This window comes from Phallusia mammillata, chromosome 2, assembly GCF_965637545.1.
Source record: "Phallusia mammillata chromosome 2, kaPhaMamm4.hap1.1, whole genome shotgun sequence".
Taxonomy (NCBI): Eukaryota; Metazoa; Chordata; class Ascidiacea; order Phlebobranchia; family Ascidiidae; genus Phallusia; species Phallusia mammillata.
In genome coordinates, this window is record NC_137253.1 from 7,020,148 (window position 1) to 7,037,898 (window position 17,751).

Consider the following 17,751-nt stretch of genomic DNA (forward strand, 5'->3'; position numbering starts at 1 on the left):
TTATCATCTTCTGCAGGAGCCGTGTTGCCGTAGTAATAGTGACGACGTCTCGCATAATAATGTCGGCGACGTCGGGCGTAGTAACGGCGCCTACGGGACCTGCAACAAATATTAACATGGGGTTGAAGTAAATTCTGTAACGCAACGAGATAGAAGACGGGACACGTGATGACCCGTTTATTATATAAATCTGAAATGGTTTGTTGTACGTAGAATTGTAAGCCGGGCTTGTCTATTCGGGTAGAAAAAAAATTGCATGGGCTCGTTTGCAATATTGTTAAATCTAAAATTTAACAATCTATCTTGTTACAGGAAAAAAATAGGCAAACAAATGCAAACTAATAAACATTTCCTAACAGAAGTAATCTTTAATTATTTTCTTTGAGAGGTTAAAATTGTAAAAGGTTTGCAATAAACGGGACTGATTTAAGCATGAATAACCATATGGCCACTTGTGTGCAGACCTGCGGTCACGGTATACTTACATATAAATGATAGTACGCCAGGCCCATTAAACGCGTTGCAGAAAAAAAACTAGTCTATGATGGGACACGAATCCCCTGGACGCGCGCTTTACCAACCGAGTTACACAGAAACCAAATTACTATGTTTGTTCAAGTCTCGATTTGCCGAATTATCAAAAAACATTTGCAGGGAAATTAATCCCTTTGATTCAGGCCGAGGTTTCCAGATCTTTTGGCGCCAAGTTAAATGGTGTAATTCATACGTTTTTGTGCAACTAAACACCCATGACCACGTAATAACGCGTTGTTAATATTAGCAATCCCGTTCTTTCCCAAATAAAATAAGTTGAAAAAATACTGCTTCAACGTTCAAACCTATGTCATGTTTGTGGTATTTTTTACAAAACCAATAATTGCTTTATATACTAACTTTTCGTCATCTCCCTCGAGTAGACAAGATATCTCCAAAGACGATGCTTAGTTGCAATGCTAGACTATTATAACGTTGCTGAAAAGTTCTGACACAACCTGTTACCTTGTCAAATTCCTCATGATCAATTGTGCATAATTACCAGTAAAACATGTATGGTAGTAGCATTTTTTCCTGAAGAACAGGCCGCCCTTATTCCTGACTCGGCGCACATACCCGAGTTATAAGCGGGCCTGAAATTCGAACCCGAGCCCGGCCCAAACCGGAAAGTATAAGCCCGAAGCCTGGAGCGAACCCGAATCGTCTTTGAGAAGTCCGTTTAGGCCCGAAAGTGTGATTGACAAGCCAAAAGTCTACAAAACGTACTACTGTACAGAATATAATTAAGAGCGGCGTTTTAGGGCTGTTGTTGGCATTAGGTGAAGTCCAGCAACTAGATACTTAGGTTGGGTGATTTTATCTGAAAACAACGGACACAGAATTTAAATTTAGGCCCGAATCAGGCCCATTTGTACAACAAAACCTAAGCCCGAACCCGGCCCGAAAAGCCCAATCCGACTAACACCTCTGGCACAGACCGTGAGACTTTGAGTGAATTAACACTTCCTTCTAATCTCAAAAAGCTTATTTTAGTTTCAGTTTCATGTAATGTTGAAGGTAAAATATTGTAGGAAAGCATTGGTGTCATGGAATTTTTTCTAAGCTTTGGAGGGCGATATTAGTGTTGGGCGACAAGTTCTTAAATTCGTCACCTTGTGGACAAAATACTGTAACAGTGCATTCCCGTGTACGCGCCATACCGTCGATTTGGTGTTTTTTGAAGCATAGGAAATGTGGTCAGGTAGGGCCACTAAAATCATCGGCCGACCCACAATGAGGTAATTGTCGATAGGTGGCGATTAAGCGTTTAGATGTAAGATTTTAATAATTTTACATCAAAACTAAGTTTTCTTACTGGTTTTATTGAATTTTTAAGGCTAATACCTTACCTCGACCCTAATAGGACTAACCGTAAGCATTTTTGGATACATTTAGTTTAAATGGCTGTAATGCTCTTCCTATCGAAAATTAGCTAAATGTGGGTGTGCCGTGAGGTGTGGTGTTAGTACATTTTTCATGTGGTCATGAGCGTGGCTGAATCGTCCGGCCCGCCTCACTCATGTACAAAAAAGCCTTGATCGTGATTTGTCCCCGGGAACGTTCTTGGTTGAAAACAAGTCAAAAAAGCGCAGAAATTGTTTTGTGAACGTTAACCTTAATGTATGTTCTACATTTGGTGCAAAGAATGTAAAAACACTCGTTGAACGGCTACACTAGCCAATGCGGCCGATCTCTCGTCACCAGCTGCACTGATGATACCTTATAGGTCGAAACAGTGTGCACTGTCTGGTGCAAAGAATTTTTTGCAAAAAAATTTGAATATTGGCGCATGCAGAAAAGGTTCAAAATTACTATACTGAATGTAAGTCCAAGTGCGCGAAAAAAGGGCAACAGCTAATGTATCATAAAACACAATGCATGGCATCTATAATCTTCATGAGCTTTATAACGCTACCATGTTTGTTTAAAGTCTTTGTTCAAAAAAGTATAGATGCTTTGGTTCACAGATCACGGTTTTAAATATTCACATTAAGACGATGCAAGTTTGTATCTTATATCTTCTTGCAGAAAATATAGATGCTCTTTTCAAGGCGCTCTCTTTCTTGGTAAATCCGGGTTTATTTTGAACTGTTAAGTGACAATAAGTTTGATCCAGCTGTTTTCCAGCATAGAATATTTGATATTTCATAATTGTGTGAGATAAGGCGTCGGATGCTAGCTTGGGATACGCCACTCAAAATCCCAAATCTGATAATTAAAACAACAACTTTGATGCGACAGATCCCAAAAGCGCGCACTGCTTATTGGCGAAAAACGCTTGACGGATTTTTCCTCATGTCATGCCAAGAACGATAGTTTGATTGCGTTCTGAAGGCATTTGTCGCCTATTGTCTGCTTCGCCATATGACTTGGTGAAATAAATAAGGATCAATTTTCTGCCATGGCACATTGCTTTCATTGCAAGCTACTGGGTGAGTCAGTAACTTGGTTTCTGGTATTTTGCCGTACCAAGCTTACGTTACTTAAAGTGTGGTTAAATGTTTTCTATTTGAGAATCGTAAACAGTAAGTTAAAAAACGTGATGGGGTGGGTATGTTCTGTTTTCAATGTGTTAACAAACCCCAATGTGTATGTGCTTTTATCCTGGCGTGTGGTGTTTTGCTTTATGCAATGCCTTATTTTTATTATATATATATTTAGATTGCAAGCAAGAAAGATGAAGAGTTCAGTGCTGTTGCTGCTTCTTCTGGCAATTTGCCTTTTGGTCACTGATACCGAAGCTTGGTAAGTTTTTGTTCATATTGTGGTATTCCAGGCTCAGATGTGTTAAAACCTTTGTTAATTTTACATTTCGTTGTAGCAACTGATTGCACTTTGTATGAACTAATTGGGTGTCAGGCAAAAAATAAGCAAGCCCGCAATAATCTCAATTTGTCACAGGCGCCGCAGGCGCCGCCGATATTATTCGCGACGCCGATACTACTACAGACGTCGCCGATATTACTACGGCGATTCTGCTGAACCCGAGGAAGAGAACAATGAAGAAGGAAATGAAGGCGAAGGAGAGGGAGGTTAGACAAGCGTCTTATACTGTAATGATCTTTAAAGGATTCGACTCTGATATCTTACATGCAAGTTGCATAATCAACGCGTAATTTGAGGCCATGCGTCATAGAGCCCTTACATAGGCCAACGTTTACATGTCTACTTTAATTACAGTTTGGGTTATAGTAGTTAATCGTTTAAACTTAAATGATCCATGCGCTTTGTACATGAATGTGTATTTTAACGACCCTTTCTTCTCTCACATACAGACATGAACGCACCAGACATGAATGACCAGATGACCCAGGATTTCATGCGTGACTTGAATGAACCAAATACTGAAGAGTAAACTCATATTGTTGATTATGCCGATTTGAAAAATAAATTCTTGTTGGTGCATTTGTTGTTTCGTTTATTTTGACTTCTCTAAACGTCTTGAAACAGTCTGAGTGATTTCATTATTACGGGAGGCTTTTAAGTCACTTTAACGGTGTGATTTGTATATCACCGACTTGTGTATTTGAGGGGATAACGCGTGAGAAAAAAAGGTTAAAAAACATCGATCGAAACACCTTTGACAGAAATTTTGGAAAATATTTTTTTTTTAATAGACTTCCTTGATTTTTAAAAACAAAATTGCGTTACACAAGTCGTTTCTAAACTTGTCATACCGTCCTTAAATCACAAAACAAAGCAAAAAAACGTAACGCCTCCTTTCATGTCTTGCATGGAGTTACAAGCAAGGTTGGAATAAAATGAACTGTTGTCACATTTGTTGAAAAATGTTTTTTTATCCAGTTAATTGTGGTTACCTAAATGGTACACTATATAACATATCTCAGGTGCTTAAAATGTTAAAATAAACGAGTCAAGTCATAATCAAAATATGTACATATGTTTTTAGGTGATGCAAGGCACACTTGTGCGATAATCACTCCTACTGTTGTATGTAGCCTATATTCTCGATATAAGATGTTTCCGGATATATTTTCTGAATCTAGAAGGTACACGAACCATACTCAAAACCCCATAGTTGCGCGAGAGTAAAAACAAATAAGAATCACTATAGGATATTTCACAAGTTTATTTGGTCTGAAACTGTGGTTTTCAATTTTATACTGATCGCTTCTGACGACGTATTCTATCGCGGCTTCAACATGAACCTGTTTGGATGGATAGACCATGGGCTATAGGGCTAAACCAGCAAGGTTAGCAATACGAAAAGAATGTGCAAAGCTTGAGTTTGCCCAAACCTGAACTGATCAAGTATATGTCAGATAGCTAATCGCGTTGCACATTAAATCTCCGGCGTACCACAGTTTGAAAACCACTGGTCTATAACATTTGATTTTTCATAATTGTGTAAGATAAGTATAGGCGTCCGATGCTAGGGATACGCCACTCAAAATACCGACTCTGACAATTAAAACAACACCTTTGATGCGACAGTTCCCAAAAGCGTGCATTGCCTATTGGCGAAAAAGTCTTGACGCATTTTTCCTCGTGTCACGCCAAGAACGATAGCTTGATTGCATTCTGAAGTCATTTGTCGGCTATTGTCTGCTTCGCCATATGACATGGGTAAATAAATAAGGACGATTTTTCTGCCACGCCACAATTCTTTCATTAGACATATATCCGTTGGATTTGGAATTACAAGCCCAAAACCTGACCCGAAAAGCGCGTCCCGACTTACGACCCCGATTAAATAACTGCTTGTTTTCAAAATTTTGCAATACAAGTAAACGAAACTTTAAATGCATAAAGAAGAATTTATTTTTCGAATCCGCGCCACAAACAACGAATGTCTACTCGTCATGGTTGGGTTCATCCATGTCACGGTTGAAATCCTGCATCATTTGAATTTCCATGTCAGGTTCGTTCATGTCTGGTTTAGAGGAAAACAAGTCAAAATATTAAATCTTATATAACTGCATTTAATACGACAATACAATTAATACAATTTAATACAATATATTGTTACTTGTATCGGCCCTGAAGCGTTAAAACAGACCAGGTACACTTGCATGCAAATTATACTTCACCAGGCCTGTTTCAGACATTTTGCCGAGTCAATTTGCTAGTGCCAAAACTTATTTACAAGTTAATATTATAAATGTTGTTCAAAAACTTGTGACTCGTTTCAAAGTGGTAAATGTAAATAAAACAAGTTCATGTGTGTTAAACCGCGTTTAAATTCAATTAACAACTGAAACCAACGGGTTTGAAATGCCCATTAAACGTTACCTATCTTAAACATGACAAAAACACTTAACTCTTACCCATTTCTTCTTGGCCCTCACTTCCCTCTTCGTTGTTTTCATCTTCTGCGGGAGCCGAGTCGCCGTAGTAATAGTGACGACGTCTGGCATAATAATGTCGGCGTCGATGGTAGTATCGGCGACGTCGGGCGTAGTAACGGCGCCTGCGAAACCTGTGACAAAAGAGCATTTTACCGAGCTGAAATACAATCACCCAAAAGGTAAAATTGATAAAGATATAATAAACAGTATGTACAGGTTTTTGGAACATGGCTTATATAAACCGTAATCACTTTAGATTTGTTTCAAGTAGGCTTAACATCGGTTGCTAAACCCGAAAGTACAAACTCAATATCCGTTCCAAACCAGAAATATATTTTTAAAAGCCCACACGATTTTTTTAAATCTTAGCCCAAACCAAGCCCGTTTTCATATTGAAGCACGAACCCGACCCGAAAAGTCCGGCCCACTTGCAACTCTGAGCTACCTCCACCAAACATCTTGAAATGGAATAAATGTTTCAAACTACGAGAAAAAACGAGACTTACACTCCGGCTTCGCTTTCGGTGAACAAAAGGCAAATTGCCAGAAGAAGCAACAACAGCACAGCACTTTTCATCTTTCTTGCTTGTAATCTAAAATTAAAAAAACACACATCAAACTTACACATCATAAGCGTATGCGTTCTAAAATTCATCGGACCAAAATGCGTTCTAAGTTATTCCACATTACAGTAAGTTACGTTTATTAAAGCGAAAATCTCACACACCAAACACGCGAAATAAATTCAATCCACCAAGTCCTTAACTTACCCAGTAGATTGCAAATAAAGCAATGGGTGATATGACAGCAAGTCTGTCTGTATTTATATGCCCAATCATATGGGTAACAGACAATAACCGGTTCCCATCCTGAAGTTATGGATTGACGGGCCCCTTTTGGTATATCGAATTTTGTTTGTCGAAGAACAGCTGGTTTCCCGCAAAACCGGCCATTCAACGTATCAGTTCCATCAGAGTTGAAAAATCTAGTGTTGAATGTATTGGCACTAATAAACATAAAACGCCTGATGGTTGGTTTGGTAACCTTCGGGAAATGCAGACGCCATCATCGTTGATAGGCCTATATAATACCACTGAATCAGTCACATCCGATTTTGATCACCTGGATCGCAAAATAATAATAATTTAAGTCGGATGTAGTTTGCCATTTTTGTAACTAATCATAGTTTGCCATTTTTGGGTCGCTAACCATTTTTGCACTGAGGACAATTTAAAATTTATCACGTACCGGCCTTCAAAAAATGTTGAGTTGAATTGAGTTTATTTCGCTCGGTAAAAAAATAAAACGTTTAGCAATAAAACTGTATTACACTGCCGTCGTTTGGTAAAACCTAGTAAGCGACATATTTTTCAAAATGCGTTTTTTTAGTGGAATGTGTACCGCATGTTGGTTAGTTTTCTGTGTTAAAATTTGGATTTTGAAAGATGTCTAGTTATCGACATATTTACAGTTAAAAAAACCTAGTAAGTGAAACACAACGCTAAACGTATTTGGAAAAACCTAGTGTTGGTGTTTGACCAATCATGACGGTCGAGTTCGTCACGTGACAATTTTTTTCTCACAGCCTCGTGTTGTCGCGTGGTGTACTCAGCTGGTGGCATTCTGTTTTAGTTTTGGTTGCTGTTAAGTAAAAACGGTAGATAGTTAGTTTGTTTAGCTGTAATTATACCATCCAGATTCAGTGTTTGTTTGGTATGGCTACCACACGTGGAAAACTAATCTTGGCCCTTTCAAAGAAAAAAACAAAGAAGGAAGAAGCTCCAGTTTCCAGGAATTTTGAAAAAGATACTTGTTTGCCAGGTTAGACTTCTAAAGACATTAGGATAGCAATTTAGTTGAGTTTAGAAACACGTTGCCAATGTCCAAGATTATAAAACAGTTAGAAATGTTATAGTTCATGATGGTAGAACATGTCAATTTTAGCATCATCATTTAGAAAAAACAACAACACAATAATTTGGCTCCAGTTTTAAACTCTTATAAAATTATGATACTAGTTTTTGTGTTAGAATTAAAACTTCAGGTATAAATCATAACGTGAGTAATGTTTGTCATTTGCAGTCTTATCTGACATAGCTGTTGAGCATCATTCAAACTCATCAACTGAAAGTGATTCAGAATTATGTCAGCTCCAAGACGAAAGTTCTTGGTCAGGTGGAACTGTGCCACTAGACCAAGATTTAGATAGTTTAACCACAGAAAGTCCAGATATTAGAATTTCATCTTGGCTTGAAAATTCACATGCTCAACCTATTACAGGTATTTTCTTCCTTGCAATTTGCACAATGTTAAATTTATTTTGTTAAAAGTTAATGATGATTTTTTACAGATAAATGTTTATTACCAGATAAAGATAATTATTTAAGTTTGCTTATCTAAATCTATTCCAATGTTTTTAATATCATGTGATAAGTTCTTGTGTCTAAACATAAATGCAAAGTCGATAAATTGTGTGTGTTTTTAGGTGAATGTGACAATGTTCCAGGAGATGAAAACACTTGTGTTCCCAAGCGTCGCCGTTCACAACATGAACGTTCACAATTTAACATTAGGAAATATAAGTTACTTTCACCTTGCAAAGGTTCTTGTGCAAAAAAGTGTTCCACTCTATTTGATGATGTCAGAAGGGAGGCGATTCGACAGGAATTTTGGTCGCGGGACTTTGCAGGAAGAAGGGAATTCATGAAGGGTACTATTCATAAAACTGCAATTAGGCGAAAGCGAAAGGGCGAAGCAAAGAAATCCTGCAATTTGTTGTATCAACTGCCTGGTTGCTCTGGTGCTAAGCTCACAGTATGCAAAGTGTTTTACATGGCAACCTTGGGGATGAAAACTGATGGCTTTACAACTGAATATACTAAATGGTGCAGATCCGACCCATTATCTTCTCCTGAAGAAAAGAGAGGGAAATTTAGTAAAAGTGACAAAAGTGAAGAAGATAAAATTAAGCGACATATATACTCCTTCAACCCCCAGGTTTCACACTACAACATAAATCATGCTCCAAACAGAAAGTATTTAGATCCACAACTTTCCATTAGGTACATGTGGAAAGAGTATCTCGCTTGTCCTGACACATCCCATGTATCGTATTCTGTTTACCAAAAGATCTTTCATTCGCTAAACATTGGATTTAGTCGACCATCTCAGGATGAATGTGACACATGTAGTTTTTATGATGCACATGTGCATGAAACAAATATTGATGAGACCCAGTGTGACTTGTGTACCTCTGCTAAACAACATCTGGAAAATGCTAAACTTGCTAGAGATCACTACTCAAATGATAGAGACAACCCGTCATCAGCCGGACACATTGTTATGGCTGCTGACATGCAAAAAATTATTATGTTACCTAAAATGAGCCTTAAATCACAATTTTTTGTCAGTAGATTAACAGTATTCAATGAAACTTTCTGCGATTTAAAAGGCCATAATGATATCTGTATACTGTGGCATGAAGCTGTAACAGAACGCTGTGCATCAGATGTGGCATCAGCCTTTTACAAGATAACTTGTCTTCTGTCTAGTTTTACCTCATTTACATTTTGGTCTGACAACTGCTGTGCTCAAAACAAGAATTGGACTTTAATAAGTGCCATGTGGTTAGCTGTCAATAAAGAAGGTGGACCAGACATGGTGGAAATCAAGTATCTTGAGAAAGGTCATACTTTCATGCGACCTGACTCTGTTCATGGCCTTATTGGTGCAAAGATGAAAAAAATGGATTTACATGATTGGAATGACTTTGAATGTTTGGTTCACAATTCTGCCAAGCAAGTGCGTCCTGTTTCGTTGTCCCACACTGACATGTTTACTTTTTCTGACTTACATCAAAAATCTTATCCATCTCTTCCAAAGCTTGGGCAACTGAAAGTAATTCAGCTGCGCCGTGGATCAAGAAAGCTTTTTTTCAAATACAAGCATGGATCTGATTTTCAAGAAACACAGTTTTTGCCCAAAAAAATTCAACAGGCTAATGTGGATGAGATATTTCCTTCTTGTCTTTGTACACCCCGAGGTATAAACAAACACAAGAAAACTCAAATCACCAAGCAGTTGTTACCACATATGTCCCCAAGAAAAGCTCGATTTTGGTCTACTATGCCTGTATGTGATGATCCTGATCTCTGTCTTGGCAGAGATCCCAATGAAATTAAAAGTAATTTAAACTAAACATATAATTATGGGTCCCCTTGTTTTAAGGGAACATATATTGTTTTTTTCCAGATTTTTAACTGTCTTTTGATAATTTGTTCCACCACTTGGTCATGAAAAAGTGCTTTAAACATATTCAGATTTACACACATCTTCGTTAGTATAGTAGTTAACAGCTATATATAATTACTGAAGTACATAATCCAGGAGTTTCATACTTTGTAGGTTGGTGCATTGTAAATGATTTTGTAACTTTTAGTTAGATTAACCCCTTAGCTTAACGCCAAAGTATATATTTGTTTTTAGGTTACCAGTCAGGATTTACACACATCTTCGTTAGTATAGTAGTTAACATAATTACTAAAGTACATAATCCAGGACTTTCATACTTTGTTGGTTGGTGCATTGTAGATGATTTTGTATCTTTTAGTTAGATTTACCCCTTATCTTAACGCCAAAGTATTTGTTTTTAGGTTACCAGTCCTTAGGGTAAGAAATAAATCCCTAATGTGCTGAAATTTTAAACAGTTGTTTATAGGGTGTTACTTGTTTGTTATTTACAATTTTAGCCTGATTCGCATAGTTCTCACAGGAAATAAACTAGACATCCCTGATAGCTGCGATAAATGGTTATTAAACGGTCATTGTCAAGTTTGGACGCTGTTAAAACTGACCTTTTTATTTTGAAAAAATAAACTTGAAAAACAATACTTCAGTCAAAGGACTGTATGCTATTGAAAACAGGTTCAAGGTCTTATTGAGAGATAAAATTCTCCTTTCTTTTATACTACTTTGATAGCAATGCAATAAAGGGGGAAAAATTGACAAAACTTTTCAAGGCAAACAAGTTTCTTTTGGAAACTGGAGTTCCCTTATTTGTTTTTCTTCGCAAGGGCCAAGACTAGTTTTATTTAAAGGCTCGCCATATGAAACAAAATCTGAATCTGGGTGGTATAGTTACAGCTAAACAAACCATTTTTACCAGTTTTTACTTAACAGCAACTAAAACTAAAGCACAATGCCGACAGCTAAGTAAACAAGGCGACAAGATGTGATTGCAAGAAACAATCTTGCCAGGTGTATCGTAAATCTTTGAATAGGAAACAAACTGTGTAAAATGGAAATATATTAGGAGTCACCTTTCTGTTATTATCTGTTGCTGCTTTTTTTTTGTCATGCAAAAAAACATTTTGTTTGGTGTCATTTAATTGATTGTTAAATTGATGATGTTTTTCATGGTAAATTTTTGTAGCATGGTAAATTAATGACAATTCGAATCCATAAAAGTTTTGTGAGTATTTGTTTTTTGGGCTCTTGATGTTGCTTGACAAATACGGTTTTTATTGGTCCTCAGCACTAGCTACTATTGCTAATAAAATGTTTTCAGACAGAACATTTCAGTCTTCAGTATTCTTAAAACAGCTTGGAAAATGGTGACTTAAATTTAATAACAAAGTTTATGAAAAAAAAATAAAAGCTTTTGTTTGATTTGTGAGGAAGGTAAACCAAAAAAATCTATGTATTGTTCTGGGCTAGGGATGGTTTCTGGGCTGACCTGAGCGTTAAGTTTGCATATTCATGCCCTGCTAACATATGTAACTAGTGTTCCAACGGGTGTCTATGAACAAAACCGAATAGTTTTTTTAAATATACTCTGATGGTGGAAAAACGCGTACTTATGGGCAGTGTTTTTCGGTCCCCCACATTTCTCCAGCGGTTTCCCAAAATTCCAAAATGGCTATTTTTTGGTATTTAAATGAAACACTTGCGGTCTCTTAAAACTACTTGGCGGTCACCCAAACCAAACCTTAAATAAAACCTGCTTATGGGCATGTACAGCTTAATATAACACCGCCGGTGACGTAAGAGGCCTTGTAGAGCTGAAACAGGGATTTTTTGTGACGTCATAATGCACCAAGCGTGCTCGGCCAAGCAACGAGCATTAAAATGAGATGCTCGGAGCCAGATAAAACAGAACACTTGCAGTTTCGGCACATCCCTATTCTGAGCCTAGACTTTTCCAAATTTTTTTTTAGTTGGTTTTGCATTTCTTATCAGGTAAAACATAGTATATCGTTTTTTCATGGATAATAAACAAACTAACAATATGTCGTGTACCGTAGGTATGCCAAAAATTTTTTACTGCAACATGTTTGTGAAAAACACCAAACAAGTTAGCAATAATTTCTTTTTTGGATGCTAACCAACGCCAAACGCGTTTTGTGCTTTTTCTCGAAAACTTGAAAAATACACTTACTAGGTTTTACCAAAAGACGGCAGTACAGTTCTTAGAAGTTACTACAACTTTGATTCAGAGAGGCACCGGGCCGCGGCCTGGTTATTGTAGACCACTGGGTTAATGCCTAACTGATTGATGCGTTTTATAACTTACACGAAGGAGTTTACTTTTTTGTTTTGAACCTGGAATTGAATTCAAAAATGTTGTTAAATAATAACAATCTCAAAACTTATTTTAATCACAAAACTATTAATCAGTCCATTAGCAAGGTATGTCATCTGTATTATTATGTAGCATAGTCATTTTTCAGTTGAAGATAAGCTTGCGGAATGGATATCGATTTCAAATTGCAGCCAAATCATTTAAAATCTGTATGAGCACAACACTGGCCGTATATTTTTTATATTTTCCATGGCCGTATTTAAAAAAAAATTCCTGGACACTTTTTTGAACGCCGCCGTTGATTTAATAAATGCTTTTTATGTACATTTTAAATTACCGTATTTCTGTTTAAATTACCTTTTGTAATTAGCTTCTGGCATTGGCTACGCTAAAGGTTTGCTTGTGTTTTCAAGATTTAGAAACTTGCATGTGTTTCTCTTTAAAGATATACTGGACAAATTTATGTCGTTTAGATAGATGTTGTGGGTGTTTATGACCTAAATCAACAATGAAACACCAATAGCATCAACAACAATTTATTTCAAAATGACGTCATGGACAACAATGGGATCATTCAAATCATGTAAGCGTCTACTGGTCGCCCCAATCTTCTTGGCCCCAATCGCTTTTACCCCAGTCGTCCTTGCCCCAATCGTTTTCACCCCAATCTTTGCCCCAATCGTTCTTTCCCCAATCTTTCTTGCCCCAGTCGTTTTTACCCCAATCTGGTACTTTCATATCTGTAAAAACATTAAAAAAACATTATTAAAGATCCATCTCAGTTAAAAAAACACCATAAATATTTAATCCAGCATAAAAATTGGCTTTCATACAAATAATGTACAACTATAATGAAATTGGATTTAATCTATTTAATTTTGGTCTGGCCCAAAGACATAGACATGAAAAAGGCCCAAAGACATAAATCGCCTCTGTGAAACACGTATTTCTCATAAGTTTTACGTCATAAAATACAAAAGTGAAAGAAATATGTTTTTAGACGTTGAGTTTTACCTTATAAAAGAGTGTCGCCAACAATTACCAAATGTTAGCTTATGATTAAGACATACATGTTGACTCGACTTAAACAACATAAAACGTATTTCTTACCCGTTTCTTTATCGTCTGGTTTTCCCTCTTCGTTATTTTCATCTTCTGCAGGAGCCGAGTTGCCGTAGTAATAGTGACGACGTCTCGCATAATAATGTCGGCGACGTCGGGCGTAGTAACGGCGCCTACGGGACCTGTAACAAATATTAACATGGGGTTGAAGTAAATTCTGTAACGCAACGAGATAGAAGACGGGACACGTGATGACCCGTTTATTATATAAATCTGAAATGGTTTGTTGCACGTAGAATTGTAAGCCGGGCTTGTCTATTCGGGTAGAAAAAAAATTGCATAGGCTCGTTTGCAATATTGTTAAATCTAAAATTTAACAATCTATCTTGTTACAGGAAAAAAATAGGCAAACAAATGCAAACTAATAAACATTTCCTAACACAAGTAATCTTTAATTATTTTCTTTGAGAGGTTAAAATTGTAAAAAGTTTGCAATAAACGGGACTGATTTAAGCATGAATTACCATATGGCCACTTGTGTGCAGACCTGCGGTCACGGTATACTTACATATAAATGATAGTACGCCAGGCCCATTAAACGCGTTGCAGAAAAAAAACTAGTCTATGATGGGACACGAATCCCCTGGACGCGCGCTTTACCAACCGAGTTACACAGAAACCAAATTACTATGTTTGTTCAAGTCTCGATTTGCCGAATTATCAAAAAACATTTGCAGGGAAATTAATCCCTTTGATTCAGGCCGAGGTTTCCAGATCTTTGGCGCCAAGTTAAATGGTGTAATTCATACGTTTTTGTGCAACTAAACACCCATGACCACGTAATAACGCGTTGTTAATATTAGCAATCCCGTTCTTGTCCAAATAAAATAAGTTGAAAAAATACTGCTTCAACGTTCAAACCTATGTCATGTTTGTGATATTTTCTTATAAAACCAATAATTGCTTTATATACTAACTTTTCGTCATCTCCCTCGAGTAGACAAGATATCTCCAAAGACGATGCTTAGTTGCAATGCTAGACTATTATAACGTTGCTGAAAAGTTCGGACACAACCTGTTACCTTGTCAAATTCCTCATGATCAATTGTGCATAATTACCAGTAAAACATGTATGGTGGTAGCATTTTTCCTGAAGAACAGGCCGCCCTTATTCCTGACTCGGCGCACATACCCGAGTTATAAGCGGGCCTGAAATTCGAACCCGAGCCCGGCCCAAACCGGAAAGTATAAGCCCGAAGCCTGGAGCGAACCCAAATCGTCTTTGAGAAGTCCGTTTAGGCCCGAAAGTGTGATTGACAAGCCAAAAGTCTACAAAACGTACTACTGTACAGAATATAATTAAGAGCGGCGTTTTAGGGCTGTTGTTGGCATTAGGTGAAGTCCAGCAACTAGATACTTAGGTTGGGTGATTTTATCTGAAAACAACGGACACAGAATATAAATTTAGGCCCGAATTAGGCCCATTTGTACAACAAAACCTAAGCCCGAACCCGGCCCGAAAAGCCCAATCCGACTAACACATCTGGCACAGACCGTGAGACTTTGAGTGAATTAACACTTCCTTCTAATCTCAAAAAGCTTATTTTAGTTTCAGTTTCGTGTAATGTTGAAGGTAAAATATTTCGGAAAGATTTGGTGTCATGGAACTTTATTTAAGCTTTGGACGGCGATATTAGTGTTGGGCGGCAAGTTCTTAAGTTCGTCACCTTGTGGATAAAATACTGTAACAGTGCATTCCCGTGTAAGCGCCATACCGTCGATTTGGTGTTTTAAGCATAGGAAATGTGGTCAGGTAGGGCCACTAAAATCATCGGAAGACCCACTATCAGGTAATTGTCGATAGGTGGCGAAAAGAGCTGAATTATTTTGCGTTAGGATGTAAGATTTTAATAATTTTACATCAAAACTAAGTTTTCTTACTGGTTTTATTGAATTTTTAAATCGACCCTAATAGGACTAACCATAAGCATTTTTGGATACAGTAAAACCGAAAGACTGTAAATCCTTGGTTTAAACAGAATCAGTCGGTTTTAAATGAAGGAATATATATTTCGCCTATGTGGCATCATCAGTTCCTGTAACCGAAATACAATACGATATAAAAATGATTGCTGAAACAAACACGATAAAATAAATAAAAGCAGTAAAACACTAAAACAAGATTTTGCTGTTTCAAACTGTCAACGCTGTCTAAACCAACCTCAAACACAAACAGAACAAGCGAAAACTCCGGGCACTGAATCAAGTTAGAAAAAAATGAAAATACAGCTAAGAAAAGTAGGGCAGGCACGCGCATGCAGGGATAAACCAACGGTGGTGGGTACCGATGGAATTTCTAACGTATACGAGGCAGGACCATTTCTTGAATATTGATTGTAGCGTCCAATATTTTCTGCCATTTGGCCTCGCACAAGTCTAAATTTTCTTTATTAGGTCTTTCAACAAAAGTAATGTAGAAACATGTAGCGATGTCGGGTTTCTGTTTTAAAATATCAGTGTGGTTGCTGGCGTAATGCCGTAATAGAGCTGCTTTGTCATTTTTTTCCTTGAAGTTGAAAGTTTTCCACACCGCTCTGTGTCCGCGCCACCGTACAGCAAATGGGTTCTTTGTTTGGCCAACATAACAAGCATTGCATTTTATGCATTTAGCCACATAAATACCGTAGTCGCGACAACAAAGGGTTTGTTTGAGACGCATTTCTCCAGCGGGTGTATAAATTGTGGTAGTATTGGGCACCATTGATTTATAGTTGCCGTAATGCCCACAAAGGCCGCAGTGTTGACATGGATGGGATCTGCCTGCTGTGCTTGATTTACGCTCTTCACACGCAATGCGCCTGTAGTTTGTCAGTAATCCTCCCAGTGTAGCTGGCCGTTTGTAAACCACGCAAGCATTGGGTTGCAGGTTCCTTTCTTTTCCTGAAATCTGTAGCGACTTAGGAAAAGCCGTTGGCCAGACAAGTCTTGTGGTGTTGTTCTTTTTTGACTTTTTTGACTCTGTTGCCGTTGTGCTGTCCCAGGTCCAGGTTTTGGCAACTTTAAGGTTGTGCATTACTAGATTTTTTGGAAAATGCGATCGCAAACATTTCTGCTGCAGTCTTTCCAGGCTGGTATTATAGCGCTCGTCATTTTCGTTAAGTCTCCGCAATCGCCTTGCCTCCCCAACAACAATGGACTTAAATATGCTGAGTGGGTGGTGTGATGTTCCGTGTAAAAAAAGGCGATTGATTGCAGTTGGCTTAACGAAATCAGTCAAAATAAAACCGAAAGGATTTTGGGGAAAACATACATGCATTTTTGGATACATTTAGTTTTAAATGGGTGAAATGCTCTTCCTATCGAAAATTAGCTAAATGTGGGTGTGCCGTGAGGTGTGGTGTTAGTACATTTTTCATGTGGTCATGAGCGTGGCTGAATGGTCCGGCCCGTCTCACTTATGTACAAAAAAGCCTTGATCGCGATTTGTCCCCGGGAACGTTCTTGGTTGAAAACAAGTCAAAAAAGCGCAGAAATTGTTTTGTGAACGTTAACCTTAATGTATGTTCTACATTTGGTGCAAAGAATGTAAAAGAACTCGTTGAATGGCTACACTAGCCAATGCGGTCGATCTCTCGTCACCAGCTGCACTGATGATACCTTATAAGTCGAAACAGTGTGCACTGTCTGGTGCAAAGAATTTTTTGCAAAAAATTTGAATATTGGCGCATGCAGAAAAGGTAAAAAAATTACTATACTGAACTTAAGTCTAAGTGCGCGAAAAAAGGGCAACAGCTAATGTATCATAAAACACAATGCATGGCATCTAATCTTCATGAGCTTTACAACGCTACCATGTTTGTTTAAAGTCTTTGTTCAAAAAAGTATAGGTGCTTTGGTTCACAGATCACGGTTTTAAATATTCACATTAAGACGATGCAAGTTTGTATCTTATATCTTCTTGCAGAAAATATAGATGCTCTTTTCAAGGCGCTCTCTTTCTTGGTAAATCCGGGTTTATTTTGAACTGTTAAGTGACAATAAGTTTGATCCAGCTGTTTTCCAGCATAGAATATTTGATATTTCATAATTGTGTGAGATAAGGCGTCGGATGCTAGCTTGGGATACGCCACTCAAAATCCCAAATCTGATAATTAAAACAATAACTTTGATGCGACAGATCCCAAAAGCGCGCACTGCTTATTGGCGAAAAACGCTTGACGGATTTTTCCTCATGTCATGCCAAGAACGATAGTTTGATTGCGTTCT

The 17,751-nt window shown here is 37.7% G+C and overlaps 1 protein-coding gene and 1 long non-coding RNA gene across 2 annotated transcripts; one reads left to right on the plus strand and one right to left on the minus strand.

Annotated features, from left to right (window-relative positions):
* Positions 1–2,864: 2,864 nt before the first annotated feature.
* On the plus strand, positions 2,865–3,939 carry LOC145215297 (uncharacterized). The gene is made up of 4 exons (XR_013857248.1): positions 2,865–2,966; positions 3,196–3,279; positions 3,436–3,566; positions 3,810–3,939. It is a non-coding gene; the product is annotated as an uncharacterized LOC145215297 (long non-coding RNA).
* A 1,393-nt stretch (positions 3,940–5,332) lies between these two features.
* On the minus strand, positions 5,333–7,465 carry LOC145212888 (uncharacterized). Its single transcript, XM_080081135.1, has 4 exons — positions 7,365–7,465; positions 6,350–6,436; positions 5,823–5,974; positions 5,333–5,428 (listed from the first exon to the last, which is right to left on the minus strand). Exons 1-4 carry the CDS (start codon positions 7,463–7,465, stop codon positions 5,349–5,351), a joined length of 420 nt encoding a protein of 139 aa, XP_079937261.1. The 3' UTR covers positions 5,333–5,348.
* Between the last annotated feature and the right edge of the window lie 10,286 nt (positions 7,466–17,751).

What these genes read in the sequence shown, in the direction of transcription:
- LOC145212888 (XM_080081135.1), bottom strand. Translation starts at nt 7,465, where the DNA reads ATGCCACCAGCTGAGTACACCACGCGACAACACGAGGCTGTGAGAAAA. An exon ending in TGGTCAAACACCAACACTAG is followed by an intron (nt 6,437 to 7,364) that starts GTTTTTCCAAAT and finishes TTTTAATTTTAG; the next exon opens with ATTACAAGCAAGAAAGATGA. An exon ending in ACCGAAAGCGAAGCCGGAGT is followed by an intron (nt 5,975 to 6,349) that starts GTAAGTCTCGTT and finishes CTTTTGTCACAG; the next exon opens with GTTTCGCAGGCGCCGTTACT.